The following is a 15,467-nucleotide window of genomic DNA, read 5'->3' on the forward strand; positions in this document are numbered from 1 at the left end:
GCGACGGCAAGCAAGCGCGTGGCCGAATGGTTACCGCGCTTGACACTCGCGCGTAGGCTCCGAGTTTGATACCAGGGAGGGGACTCCGCTTTTATTTATACTTTCAACTTGACATTCTCGTAAGTTCTAGAACCTTGTCGTCTCATCGAGTTACGAATGTTCTGCGCACTGAACATTCTACGCCAGATGTTCCAGAAACCCATGCGGGTACAAAAGGTGTTACGAGTCGCGGTTCGGAGTCAGTCTCGCCCCAGTCTATCCTGCAGTTTCGCCGACATCGATGCCTGCGACGCTAGCCTTTCTCTATTTTGTTTTGGGCACAAGTTCGCCCCATTAAACGTTTGATTTCTTTGAGTTATTCGCCGCCTCATCATTTGTCACTCGTGACAATATCCTGCTCCTTATAGTTGGACTGCCTATAATATCCCTACGATACTTTTTTTTTCTTCTTTTCGTTTTGAGTTGTTGCGTGCTAATGAACCATTCTGGTAACCCAGATTAGCGCAGCCGTATAATTGCCGTTGTCACTGACGTCGATACAAATTACGCAATGCGGAAGTGTCTTCAGAAGTAATTGAAATACATTTCTAAGTATTTGTACTCTACTCAAGATACTTTACAGTGAAAATGACTTGAGTAGTATTTTAAATACTTCATGAAGCAGGTATTTAGTAACTTAAATACTTTTATCGAGTATTTTGTCGAACACTGTTTTAAAGGCCCTGGTTTTGAAGGCCTTTGAAATGCTCGTGGAACAGGAGTGTTTTTTTTTTATAAATGTATGTTCTTTATGATTTGATTATATTAGTTTGCACACGTATGAACGCATGTTTTTTTATTTTTTAGAACACACACAATTACTGGAAATGTGTTTGTATGGCGGGAAAAACGGTCGTATTGCCCCTCTTTCTTGTATAAGATGTTGTCTTGCACTGCCCAAATTTGTTTGAAAATAGGTACAGCAATATAGTGCCGTAATTTGGAATTATAACTTTTCCTTTCATTCCTTATTTATTCCAGCAATATGTATTAGGCAGATCCATCGTTTAGTTTGAATGCCATTTCCAGGTAAAAGGGACATCGCTGCAGGTCCCCGAAAGCTTCCTCAGCCCCCGAACTCTGTACAGCTCGTTAGCGTAACAACTGAAGCAACAGCAAGCGTTTCATTGCTGTCCAGTAAAAGATGTTGTACTAGCAGCAGAAAATGTAGAACCTGTAAAGAATAACCAACTACATAAAAAGTTTTTTTTTAATTTTAGTCTTAGAACAATTTGATTTTGCTAAAATCTTAATTTTACAGCCTTTAAAGGGTAAATTGTTGAGAACGGACTAATACCGGGCTAGACACCTTCACTTACGTTTGGTGTACATTAAATGAGAGTTATTATAAAGACCTCCTCAGATACCAACAGTGGAGTCAATGGAAATATTGTCCAAATTCAGCCAATGTCAAATGCGAGCAATGTAAAGAGATCTAAAGAAGAACCTAGAATATGGCTGCGTTTCCCTTATTTCTTTAGCTTGCCCTTGTACTTGGGCTGTCTCACTTTTAATTATCTCTCCATGGCCCAGAATATATTTAACATGTTGCTCGAGTAGCATGGAGCTTTTCTGCTTCGGCGTTTTTGTTTAGAAATAGATATAAAAAAGAAGAAGCGAAATAGTATACAGAACTTGTCAATTCAATCAGATTATCAGCAGTATTGATTGTGAAATATGTAAATCTATGGTGTTGCTCCTGCGAGTGTTGCCACATTACTTCCTTTCCGTATTCCAACTGTGGTCCAAGCGCTGCCTACCCTGTCAACCATGCCCGAAATGTTGGTTAAAGTTCCACCTCCAGCCTCCAGGCCATGCCTCAATAAAACCAGATATAAATATGTACACTTCCTACGAGAAACGCACACAGAAAAGAAAATTAAAACGACCGTACCGACCGCTAACGTCGTCACAGCCTCAGCAAGGCGAGCAGGGCGAGTCAGGCGTCACGTCACCCCGGTTCGCTGTAAGGGGGCGCCACACAAACTTGTTGGTACAGGTGGCGTAAGCTACCGCCCGATCCAAAGGGCTCAGCCGTATTCATCCATCCATCCATCAGTCCCGAGAAAAGAGAACTCTGTTTTTTGGGCCGGGTAAATAAACTATGCATCGCAGAATGCTCAAACCGAAGAAGCGTTTCTCTCAGGCCTTGGTTTGAGTGCATGGGAACAGACGCTGTAGCATCAGTGTGTTTTGTTTACAGCGACTGCGGCGTCTGCCTTCCACGGAGGCATCTGCATTCCACGAGATCGCGAGGCAATATCCGATCCTGAACGGATGTGTAGTCTGTTGTGTATGCGTCGCCTGCGAGTAAGAAAATCCCCTACTAGACGCCTTAAATTCTAGAACGGTTGGTATAGAATGCGAATGTTTGAGAACATTACGTTACCTGGATCCAGACTTGTACCGTACGCATTACAAGTAATCAAATTACTTGTAATCAATTACTCTTTCGAGTAATTTTGTAATCAGTTAATTACTTTTATTAGGCAATAATCACAAGAGTAATCTGATTAATTTTTGAAGTAATAAAATTATTTGTAACCGTTACAATTTGTCCACGGGACCCCCCCCCCCCCCCCCGGCACACGCCTTTTTTTTATGAAATGGCAAAAATAAAATTTGCTTTTTTTTTTTTTTTTTGAACGGAAAAAAGAAAGATTTTTGCGGAGCTGTAGGAAACGAGGTCAATCTCTTTCTATGTACAGCTTCTGTAAAATGACCTTTTCTTTTTTTTTTTTTTTCGAGCTGGGATTAGGAGTGAGAAGCCCCAGGGAAGCCACAGTGCGTGACAAAGGCCATTCAGGGCGAAGCTTGAGGAAGCAGAATGTAGCTTTGTGAGTCCCTCGTTCAAACTAGCCCAGTCACGCACACACACACAGAAATAAAAAAAAACTGCTTAGGGTACCTACTCGCAGCCCGTAGGAGAACCAGAACCGAAGAATGCCTAAAGCGGATGCAAAATATAACAAAGGCAGTTGAAATATTTCCCCATTTCCCTTACGTGGTCTTTGTAACAAGCAGTGTTTCGAGTTGAGAAGTGGTCGGGGCGATCTCTTCCGCTAATGGACACTACACATGATCTGTTTCAAATCCTGGAGCTGCTGCTCTTTTGTATAACATGCGAGCTCATCCACATGTGAATAATAAAATGAGCGACGCAAACTTTGAGCGACAACCTTTGCTCAAGCTTAACAAGATCTAGAACCCCCTCCGCCCCCCCCCCCCCCCCCCCCCACACACACACACACTGGCGAACGCCCAAATCATTAAACGTCTTTAAAGGGGCCCTGCAATCATATTTGAGCGTCTACCTCTTTTGCGGTTTTCACGTCTCTTGGGGTTCGGGCAAGCCAGCGGGCACGGAGAGAGTAACGAAATATCAGTGCGTCATATTTTAACCGGACGACGCGGAAACCTCCTCCACCGACGAGGGCGACCCGCGGTACCGAAAACGCGCAAAATATGACGTCTTTGGTCCTGGGCTCACTACTGGTCAGAGCCGCTAAAAGCTTATTTTTAGTCGAAATACAAAATATAAGTGGCGCGAACCGTTTCAATTATTTATAAAAGTAGTTTTTGTTCAGTATTTTAGATCAAGAAAGAAACGAATGCAGTTCATAAAGTACGGAAACAAGAAATGACCAGTCGACATACTCGCCACCAAGCGGTTGAAAAGGCGGCGCATACTAGAAAGGAGTAGTGGGATCAGGCGCCGACACGGAAAGGTCCCGGATGTACGCGGCGGCGCTGCGGTCGTATGGGCAGGAGGATCCGACCGGCTCCGAGCGTTCCGAAGGCCTTCGGCGAGAAGCTTTGTCTTACGGTTCGGCCGTTTCGCGGTATGGCAGCGCAAAGTAGCTCCCATTGTGAACTGATCTCTACCCCGTGTTTGCTGTCGTTTGTGGCCAATGAAGTGTCATGCCGAATTAGTATATAATCGTGCAGCAAATGCAATGAGAGCCGCTCTGGCTGCCCGCTGCATACAGCCTATCCACAACACGCTTCAGTGGCGCCCTCTCGCGCCGTCGACACGAGTGCGGCAGCCGTGAGCGCTCGATGAGCTCACTACTTCTCCTTGAGTTCATGGCCACTCTCAAGCAACTAAGGACGTCACGAGGGGGGTTGTTTCTTGCTTGTTTTTGTAATTTTCATTTGCCTATAACTTTTAAAATAAAGCGAATTTCGAGAAAAGAAAAGTTTCACTAAGTTACTACGTTCAGTGCGCTCAGGTTCGGTGCAAATTAAAAATTAGTAAAAAAGTCATTGCAGGGCCCCTTTAAACGAATTCTATGCTTGTGTCCGCATTGTGAAGGTGCAACGACCACGAAGAGGGAGCCAGTTTTTCTTCTTCAATACTTGTGCAAATGTGAAATATAGGTTGGAAGTAGTTCATTGTCATGAGCGCTAAAGATGTGTCTTCACACAATAAAGTAATCAGAAAAGTAACGATTACTTCTTTAAGTAATGTCCAATTACTTTTGCCGTCGAGTAATCAAGTAATCTAATCGAATACTTTTTAGCCAAAATTAATAGTAATTGTAATCGATTTCTTTTTTTAGTAACGTGTACAAGACTGCCTGGATCAAAAGGTAATTAAGAAAAACGAACTTTATGAGCCGACGTCCACCTTAGCCTAACTTCGTCAAAACAATAAATGCCATTTTGGGCGCCAGTAGCATCTATTTCAGTGGTAAGTTGTCAGTAAGAAAGGAAAGACCATTCTCTCTCTTGCTGAAAAGTGTCTCTCAGTGATATAAATTCCACGAGTGTTCAGTATATAATTTCTTGTTCTTACGATATTAGGCTTAAGTGGACGTCGACTCATAAAGAAATTGTGTTTTTCTCAATTATGTTTTGATCCAGGCAGCGTCATCTGCTCAAGCTTTCGCGTTCTATTCCAACCGCTAGTTTCCCATTCTAACGAAGTTTGAGCTTTCTACGATGCATAGTTCATCTATTCGGGCCGAAAAAACCATGTTCTCTTCTCACAGGAACTACCGCAAGCTGACATTGCGTTGGGAGTGTTGAGATCGACCTTGCATTCCTGTGCGGACGAGGACCAAGCGAAATTCGAGACGGTTGGCGTGCGATCCGGAACCCTTTTTGCACGTTCAACCTGTCTGAACTGAAATCGAAGAAGCGTCTCTAGCAGGCCTCGGTTTAAGTGAATGGGAACAGGCATTACTGTAAGTGTGTTTTGTCTACGGCGACTACGGCGTCTTGCCTTCCACGGAGGCATCTCCATTCCTCCAGAACGCGAGACAATATTCAATCCTGAACGAATATGCATTCTGTTGTGTCTGCGTCTCCTGCGAGTAAGACAATCCCCCGCTAGACGCCTTCAGTTCCGATAAGAACAACGATCGAGCATCAACGCGGAGCGGAAGCTGCTGACGTCAAGGCCAGCTTCGGAATGCGGTACTAACCCCGACCAATGGCACGACATCTCCAGAGTTTGTCCTCTTATTATATAGGGAGCTGTCCGCTGCCTATCGTGTGCGCTCCATTTGCCATTCGGCTACTATTTAGACCCGTGTAAATAAAATAGTTTTTCCGTCCTGTTACTTGGTGTCCCGCCTCCGCTTCGGAAAACGAGACCTCGGCGATGTACCAAACCCCACCTCGACCAAGATCCAAGCGCCCTCTGGACCATCGACCGATACCGTCTAATAATAATAATAATAAATATCTTTATTTTGACAACAGTTTACAGTTGGAAGGTGAAAAGGGAAAAAAGCTGTAACGCAGCTTGACTAGTCCCGAGCCACCTAAATAGCAGTTGAGACGCGGGCACCAAATTATTCACACATGATTAAGACACAAATTAAAACATAAAGAGATCCTTTACACGAGAGAAAATTTGATTAGTGTCATTATATAAGGCAAGTTTAATTTAAACAGAGTAGCAATAATAGACAAAACGCGACAAAAAAAAAACACCAAAAAACTTCAATTCCCAAAAATGAACACTTTTCTTCTATTCTTTCTAGTTTGCGATGAGTATATCAACACTTAACTTCTAATAGATTTGGTAGAGATGAGTATGAATAATTCATCAACTCTTTCCGCTGTCTGCGCGTGCGCATGGGTGAGAGAGTGCTCACATGGCAAACAGTAGACGTCCAACCGGTCCTACAAGAACGCAGCGTCCACAGCGCCGTCGGTTAAGCTCCGACCGGAGTATGCGGAGCGCAAGTTCGTCTGCGTCTTGCACAGGGGTTGCGGTGATGTTGATGACTGAAAAAAAAAATCTAGTGACCTCAAGCCTCAAGCCTCAAGCTTCAATGCTGAAACCTCAAGGCATCGAGCATTGAGGTCTACCCACTGTCCTTCCAATGAAAGCCAATCAGACCTCGGCGTCGTTCTGACGTCACCGCAGCCTCTGCGCAAGAAGCAGACGACTTGCACTCCGCATAGCGCTCGGTGACCAGCCTTGGGTAAGTTACTTTTAAAAAGTAATTCGTTACAGTTACTTTCAGTAAAAAAGTAGCGAAGTTACCGTTACAGTTACCGCAACAAAAAAGTAACTCGTTACCGTTACTGCTACTTTTAAAAGTAACGACGTTACTTTTCAGTTACTTTTCTATAATGCAAACATTTTATGAAACACTAGAAAACGCCCCTCACCAAGTTTATTACATAAAATTAAAAAGCATGCTTTTTAGTTTATATTGCAACTTAGCAGCAATTGCATTTTGGAAATAGTGGCTGAAAGTTTCCCTCGTTTGATAGCGAGCACGTCCCTGCCCTTGCTGAACAGGCCCCGCGCAACAAGAGCAACGAGCAAACCCCGCGCAAACAGCAGTGACTTTCGCCTCGACTGCTGCACCACGCAGGAGTAGTGGCGCAAATGGAAATATGAAAGATGCGCAGTGCGAAGTAGTGGCGCTAATCAAAATACGAAACATTCGCAGTGCCCTCCGTGTGTATTGTTGTTTCACGATTGATTCACCCGATTAAAGAGCGTTTGCACAGAAAAAAGAACAACCGCAACAAAGCTAGGGCTTTAAGACATACTAAGATGTAAGTGTTCTGCCACAAAGTACAAGCGCGTGCAAAACATAACTAGATATTTTTTATCCCATCTACACGTGGCTATTCTTGGGACGTTACTCGCGAGGAAGAACGTGTTCACAAGTTTGTTCAAGGCCAACTTGACACTCGCAATGTCAAAACAGGCAATTTGGAAAGTGCAAGAAATAGATTGTACTCGTTCAATAATATATTATTTATAAAAAAGTGGAAAGTAACGACAAAAGTAACGTCGTTACTTTCATCGTTACCTCAGAAAAAAGTAATCAACTACAGTTACAAGTTACATATTTAAAAAGTAACTCGTTACAGTTACAAGTTACTAAAAAATTAATAAAGTTACAGTAACGCGTTACTACCTAAGACAGTCGGTGACGTCATAATATACACGCATCCGCCGCTTTGCAGCGCGTTTGCCACTTGGGGCAAGTCGGAGATCAAATGACGATGACACGATGCGCAGGCCTTGACTTCTACGCGGCATGTGCTTAATCGAAGAGAATGGAGGGTGGTCTGTTGACACCTCGCAGTTGCGCACTCACCGAGGTCTCGGGAAACAGTGAGAAGTTCACCGCTTGAAAGTGCTTGGAGACGACCCAGGGTTTGGGCGGCAGAGGAGGCCGCGCCTTCACCATGCAGTACTGACCCCTGAAGAGAGGATGCGCGGAAGGGTCGTCTCCAACTGCGACGCTGAGGCACTCGTCGAAATTTCCGAAGTCCGTGAGCGATCCTTCGAGGAGCCCCGGTGCCAGCTTTCCAGAGGCGTCCACCACTGAAACGAGACAAGTTTTGTTTCTTAATGTAATTAGGTTCACTGATGAGAAAGCATTAACTGTTCAATGCAGCAAACCGGCGTTATCAGCTTTTGAAGCCGCGAAAAACGGTACCTAAAATGCCCTGTCCCATGGAGCGAAGCCTGCAGTCTGTAGCAGCGAAACAACGAATAAATTCCCATTGGCCGCGACGCGTCATATGAGATGCTTCGTCACGGAAGCAGCTGCGGACGCTCAATGTAGCCTCGATCTCCAAGATCCATTTTACATCTTAAAGCACCGCAATCACCCACTAAAAATGCAGCCTCTCTTTCTCAGAACTAGCAAATTTCAAAATTCCCCCCCTTTACATGCAATCCCCGACTGGAATTCCTTACCTGCTTACATCGCCCATAAAACTCATACCAATAAATTCCGCGACATTTGTAATTCCCATTTGTAAAATGATATTGTTTTTTTTTCTGTTTACCTTTTATTTGTGTGCATTGAATGTTGTATTTATTCTCCCCCTCATGTAATGTATCCCAATTGGGATACCTTTGAGGAAATAAACTCTGATCGGAAGATTTGAATGTCAAAGCGGACGCGCCTCAGAAATAAAACACAAAGAAAAGCACAGCAACGCAGATGCATTGTCTCGGAAGCCGTGGAGCCGGCGGGGGTGCCGCGCCTGCGCAGTGGGGGAGTGTCATGTCACCGCCGGAGCCCAGTGCAAAAAAGGAAGACGTGACGCGCTGCTTGTAGGAATGCATTTCGTGTAATAAATACTTTCGCATTCTTACACGTAAGCAGTCTTACGTGTCTTCTGGAATTTTCGACACCACTTTAAATAAAGCAATCAGCAGACACTGCAAACACAAAGTTTAATTTATGTAACTCGATCTGTTCATGTGTGCCGATGTAGTTGCAATGGCGACATATCGTATAGTGTATAAAATGTGACCAAGAAGCGTAATACAATAATGCAACATATAAATTAAAAAAGTGTGAACTAGAAAAAAAAATGTTTCTTTGATTTTACGGGTGGGGATACAGGCAGATTTGTACGGTACTTATTGCAATTAATCAACTTACTTGTAGTCGATTACTTCTTGGAGTAATTTGGTAATTGTTTGAATACATTTTTAAGAAATAATCGCGAGAGTAATTTGATCACTTTCGGAAGTACTAAAATTACTTGTAACCGTTACTACCTTTCACTCCCCTCTTTGGTGGCGCCTTTTGTTTCTTCAAGTTACCTGCTAAGGAATCCTCGAGCCAAGTCTCCAATAGAAGGAAGGTTGACCGAGATTGGCGGATTGAGAACACGAGTATAGTTTGTAATTCCATGATTCTAATCCACTAATGGACAGCACGAAAGACTAGCTTCCAAAAAAGCAGAAAAATCAGTTTTGAAAATATGAAGTAATTGGAAGAGTAACTTTTTTCAGTAATGGTCAATTGCTATTCTCCGTAAAGTCATCGAGTAATCTAAGGGCAACTTTTTAACTAAGAGGAATTGTAAACGATCACTTTTTCGAGTAACGCGTACAGTACTGGTAAAAGCAGAAGTGTTGTAAGTTGGGCGAGTTGGTATGATGACATGATGAACAGAACAGCGCACATTTTCCAAAATTGTAAAATATTAAAGTGGATACTTTGAGACGTAACCTTTTTCGATCGTTAGAATATTTATTATAGTAGAAGGTAATAGGGGAGTTCTTTTCGTGTGTCTACTTTTCAGCGATACACGCGAAGGCCTATTTGCGCAGTTAGAGCCACTAAGCAACCTACGTTGGCCTAATTATTTCGCCAGTTTGGCATTTTAAAGATAACTGACAGCACCTGGAAGAAAAGTGGGTTTCAGAATTTCCAGAATAAAACGACGCGGTCTATTAGAAAGGAGTTGAAAGAAGCTTCATTAAACCAACTTTGGAAATAATAACAAGCTACTTTATGCACAAAAAAAAGGACTTTGGGAAAGCCTTGCTGCTTAATGGAGCCAGCAGGATCTGGCTTTCTTGGTCGAAGAAGTGCACACGCTCGTTTGAGACATTTTCTCTCTAGATACTCACGAATCGGTGATTTAAGAAAGGTGTGGATTCCCTGGCAAACAGCGGTCCTCAGCTGGTTACAAAAAATCTCGAAGGGACCTTTTATAAGGGTTTGGAGAAGTTAATCTTAGTTCCCATAAATCTTTAGTAAAGTGTGTTGCTGCAGACTAGTTTGTACAATTGAAAACAAAATAACAGAGAAAAATAGGAGAAGAAAAAGCAAGTAAAAGCCAGCGCCTAACCTGTTTTACTTGCCTTTCTTTGTCCTATATGCGTTGTGTTTCTGTGAATAACTGTTTGTCTTTATGCCAATATGTGAAATTAATTTAAAATTTGGTAGATTTAATTGAACACACACGGCGTTAGTATATTTATTTATTCGTGTGCCGTTCTTAATGTAATTAGCACCGTGCGCTACAGAGTGCTATTTACATTCAGTCGAAACCTTGCAGATTCATCTAAAGCAAACGAGTCAGAATTCTTTGAAAACAGGTTCATAATGACAGCAATTAGCGGTAACATGATCATCGTACGTATACATGGTGCATGTGGACGGCGAACATTGTTAAACCTTCACTGGATTACCTTTGAACGACGCGGATCGCAGCTAGCAGTACAATTTGCTAATAGAATCCATCTTGCTTTTGGAAAAAGAGTGTAAGTCGTAGGCAGGAAGAAATAAACTAAGATAACTGACTTTTTCGTGTTTTCAGAAAAAAAAATGTTTATTGCGGACTTTTTTTTTTTCTTTTTTTTTTTGTAATACACTCAGATGAATATCAGACTGTTTCATGTGCTGTGTAGACAGCGTGTCACCCCAAAAAATTAGGTTTTTGTTTTCTTATCCAAAAATAAACTATGCAATGCCGAACGCTCATTCTCTGGCGAAATGTATAGCTAAAGGTCCGAATCATATGCCAAAGTTACAGCATTAACCGTCATCTTATTCAAAATTTATTTTCAATTTCTCACATCTTACGTGGAAAAATAAACCCCATGTTTGCCCGTTTTCGGTAACTGGTGCCATAGAGCTCCATGTATTCGAGAGGTCTGTCGGCTAACATTTTCCCATTGAAAATTAAAAAAAAAAATCGGTTACAACTTTTGAATAAGATAAAGGTTAGTGCTGAATCTTTCCCATCCGGTTCGGACCTCTAGCGCTACATTTGGGCGGAAAATTGACCATTCGAAGATGCGTAATTTATTTTTGCGGTGAAAAAAAGAAACCCTGTATTTTTATTTTTTGGGGAGGGGGAAGAAGGGGGGGGGGGGCACCCTGTACATTAACTTCTGCAACCAAGCAGGTGCGACCCTAGTAGCGTGCCAGAGGCAGCGGGCATGCGCGATGTGGTGTGGTGGACTAGACATGCTGCGTCCAGGGTTGGGCAGAAATACTCAAAAATGTATTTGGAAATCAAATGCTGAGATACAATAAAATAGTAGCTAAAATACTGATACTAAAATATATCTGTAAAAATGTATCGCGATACGTATCGGAAATACATTTTAAATAGAGGCAAAAAGTCTTTGGAAATACAAATACAGGAATACATTTTAGGGAGGGCAGAAATACAAATACAGAAATACTGATACTGGAATACATTTTTCAAATTTGTTTGAGACGCCAAATAAGATGAGGCTTGAAGATTGAAGTGGAAGTTTTTGATAACGAAATTAATTCCCCGTAGGCTTGGCCACCGTGGGCTTGGCACTTTGCCTTAAAGGTAGTGGTTTCGGACGACGAGGAGTCTTCAGTGGGCTCAAAAAAAACGTTCCATGAAGGACTGGCCGCGGTCCCTTTCCTGACATCCTGTCTGTCTGACGAGGGATGCGAAAAGACTTCGACCTCTAAATAAATTCCATGTCACCCGCAATACGTCACCACGCCCCTGTTATCCACGGCTACTCTACGGCCTCAGAAAATTAAACAAGCTTGATTTTACGGCAAAACTTCGAGTAAATAATGTGACGTATGGCGATCCATCCCCCGTGAATGACGCAGCTGAATGAACACTTAAACCTGATTTATGTGATGAGATCTTGCTTGGGATTTTCACTCTTGACGTAGGTCGAACTGCAAAAGAAGCGCAGACGGAATCTGGGATGTTTGACGTTAATTGCGAGCAGAATTGAATCATGTGAATTAGGCATAGCAATTCGGTGATCGCCAGTGGCTACATTGATCAACAAGGTGCCGGGTGTTTCAGCAAAAACTTTAAAGAACTCCTAGCATTACGATCGTAATGCTAGGAGTTCTTGGTTCAGAAAAAAAATATATGTATATATTTTCGGGTACAAACTGTCGGCCGGCGGAAGTTAGGGATTGCACAAAACATACTAATTAGCTAAATAATTACGCAAAACTTACTAATTAACATTTTAATTAGCGAATATAAACATATGGTCTCATTCACAAATTTGGCGAGGGTAGTTAACGAACACTAAATGAGTACATTTTAGGAAGTCTTATTAAACCCGAAGTGCAGGTGTGCGTGTGCTAAAGTTACCACTCGTGCTGATGGCACAAGGCTGGTGATTCGGAAACGCTGATGATATTCTCATCATCCACGACCTCTCATCCCTAGCCCCGGACATTGCAACATCACGCTAAACATTAGAACATCGTCTCAATAAATGAGATCGTGATGACCTGAGCTCCTTCTTCCGACAAGGGGTGAGTGAGACCAAAACCCAATAAAACAAAAGACAAAGAAAACAGCAATCCGATGTTCCAATAAAAAGTGCACCTCTGCATGCTGAATCGGGGATCGGTGGCCAAGTGGGTTAGCGCACCTCAGGACGGAGCACGGGAAGCAAAACGTCGCGCTGCAGAGACCGGGGATCCTGGATTCAATCCCCAACGCTGTCCGTTTCGATTTGGATGAGCATTGTACCGGCGCGCGATCGTGTATCACTACTGCGTGGGGCACTTTAAAGAGCCCAGGCTAGCAGTTGTACTGCACTGGCTGAATTTCTCAGCTACAGCTGAGACACCAGACGCCCATTTAAGATTGATTAACTTCTGGCTGTATAAACATGAATACAACACAATTAATATTGATACTGAACTAAGCCGTTATAAGTCACCAGTTCGCCTGCGTGTCTTTCAAGTAAAAATAAGGTTTTGAACATTAAGCGGTTATTTAACACTAACCATTACACATTGTCCACCTTGCTCCCAATAATGGGTGCTTATTTTTTTACAGTTGTAATGTTTAGTTTGGTTTAGAAAATGTTCTAAACTTTCGGCGGAGTATGCTTATAACGCAGAATCATACAAAAACAAAGATTTCGTTCCATTTTTTGTTCGCAACAAAGCTTAGCTTTAGAGTAAAATATATATTTCTTTTTATGAAATAGTGACTTATCTTGCACCCCAGACCGTAGGTCAAACTAGTGCGCAAACGGTCGAGCAAATTAATAAGCAAAAGCTATTTGTTTCATGTTTTTGTTTTGATTTTATCGCAGTCCAGGGATCACTCGTAACACCAAACACACACAAAAAGAAAGAGGAACTTAATCCTATTGAGTAAATAGTCCGAATATGGAGATGAAGTAACCGCACGATCGAATAAGAATAAAGTCTGGAAAGCCGCCGAAAGACTAAATTTGGTGGCACAGGGATTCGAACTCGGTGTTTCACAAGAAGGAAGATGAAAATGACCCGGAAATTCTACTGGTTGGAAAACAAAGTGCGCAGAGGAGGGACGCCTATATTTTTCTACTGATAATATTTTATTATTATTGTTATAAAATGAAGAATAAATATTAGAATGGTGAATGGGAATGAAAATTATCAAGTGCAGATTTCCTTATTATTGTCAAGTGAAGATCAAATTATCTAGATTAGTTCATTTTAGCGGCTATGTCATTCTGGTTCGGGACGTTCTTTGTAACGTTACAATCATAATTTAGAAGCCATCTATGTAACACACTGTGTTAATAAGAAAAAGAGCGCATAACTAGGGTCCTTTGCCTCGTGAACTTACTCCGAAGGACGTTCCTATCCAGACTTCTAAGTTTCCGCAGCACGGCGATGAAGGCGGAAGTGCACTGCGCAGAAAGATCGTTGTCCTCGCTCATCTTGAGAACGTGCGGAAGCAGCCTCCTGAAGCCCTGGTCGACGGCGCCCTTGAACACACGTTCCATGGCCAGCCACTGGTCGGTGACGGAGTCATTCGGCCCGTGACCGCACACGAACCCCGGCCCGACGAACATCAGCGCGATTGCAAACCACGCCTTCCGGAACGCCACGCGTGTCGAGTTTCTTACCGGCGTGATAGCAGACATGGCTGTCTCTAGCAAATATGGCGAAGAGGAGACTCGCGCAGAGACCAGGGCCGGTATTCTCATCTTGCGGCCGCGGATGCGGCTGCGGCCAAGAGGGATTTTTATGTCACGTGACCAGCTCCATGGGGACAAGGAAGTACCTAGCATCCCTGCCTAATGGCGGAGAAATCCGTATCGCTTCAAGCACAAAAGCCTAATGTCGCTCGCAGAAACTGACTGCATGGACTGTCAACCGGAGTCTAATTGACCGCCTCTTTATACTGTAGGAGCGGAAGGTAAAGTTACGGCCAGGGACGGTAAATATGAGCCAAAATAAAAGAAAAACCACTCGAGGTAAAAGCGGTGGCAGTATATTTATATACCTCCGTCAGCGCCGGTTGCTCGCGCCTTCTGCTGTGGTTGACAGGTTAAAGCGCCGGTACGTGTCGTCGTGACGTGAAAGTTTCTGCGTGCGAAATTAGGCTTTTGTGGTTGAAGCCATACGGATTTCTCCGCCATTAGGCAGGGACGCTAGGTACTTCCTTGCCCCCGCTGGTCACGTGACATAAAAATCTCTCTTGGCCGCAGCCGCGTCCGCGGCCGTGAGATGAGCAAACCGGAAGACATGGGAGGAAAGTGCGGGGCCACTGGTGCTCCGTGACCCGCAGCCGAGCACCGAGGACATCCCTCAAAACTGCTTCGGTATAGCAACTCGAGCTCCCGTGACTCGTGCGAGGAACGGCAACAAAAAACGTATATGAACGGGAAAAAAAGGCGACTCAAGACACGAACGGCGCGAGGAAAGAGAAAACTGTCCTTCATGACTTGTAGATGCGGTGAACCGATAAACGGGGAGGTACATATCCACGCAGTGCGGGCAAAATGGTGACCTAGAATGTCGGATTATTTTGGCTGAATTTTAATATTGCCTCGTGCATCTTTCTTTGATCTAGGGTTAGGTTAGAGGAACGTTTTGAGGCCAGAAGTGACGAAATACGCGAAACTTTTTACGACATTTATAAGAAGTTGAGAACTTTGTTTCAATAGTATAAAAATCTGTGTTCAGTTGACGCAGGCATTGTACACCGCACGTATTCAAACTTAATTCATTCTTAGTTTGCTGTATAGTTTCGTTCGAAATGAAAGCAACTTCTCAGATGTTGTCTTCATGTTAGCTCTGAAAATGTAGTGTTCACAAGGAGCGAGTTAAAAATCTCCAACCTGGATCTCTAAAAGATATCCTGCTCCAAACAATTTATAGCGCGAATGACTGCCGCTGCTGTGTTTCAATTAGTGTTTGCTTCTTTATACGCGTATG

At 43.2% G+C, this 15,467-nt stretch overlaps 1 protein-coding gene across 1 annotated transcript in view; it reads right to left on the reverse strand.

Moving 5' to 3' along the window:
- LOC115323582 (nose resistant to fluoxetine protein 6) overlaps positions 1–14,250 on the reverse strand; it is a 54,462-nt gene extending 40,212 nt beyond the window's left edge. Inside the window, exons 1-2 of the mRNA XM_029983959.4 lie at positions 13,870–14,250; positions 7,617–7,846 (exon numbers count right to left, since the gene is read on the reverse strand). Of these exons, the coding sequence (XP_029839819.3) occupies positions 7,617–7,846; positions 13,870–14,233 (594 nt within the window). The 5' untranslated portion in view covers positions 14,234–14,250. The remainder of the gene's footprint in view (positions 1–7,616; positions 7,847–13,869) is intronic.
- Between the last annotated feature and the right edge of the window lie 1,217 nt (positions 14,251–15,467).

This window comes from Ixodes scapularis, unplaced genomic scaffold (genome assembly GCF_016920785.2).
Source record: "Ixodes scapularis isolate PalLabHiFi unplaced genomic scaffold, ASM1692078v2 PGA_scaffold3__209_contigs__length_174095766, whole genome shotgun sequence".
NCBI lineage: Eukaryota > Metazoa > Arthropoda > Arachnida > Ixodida > Ixodidae > Ixodes > Ixodes scapularis.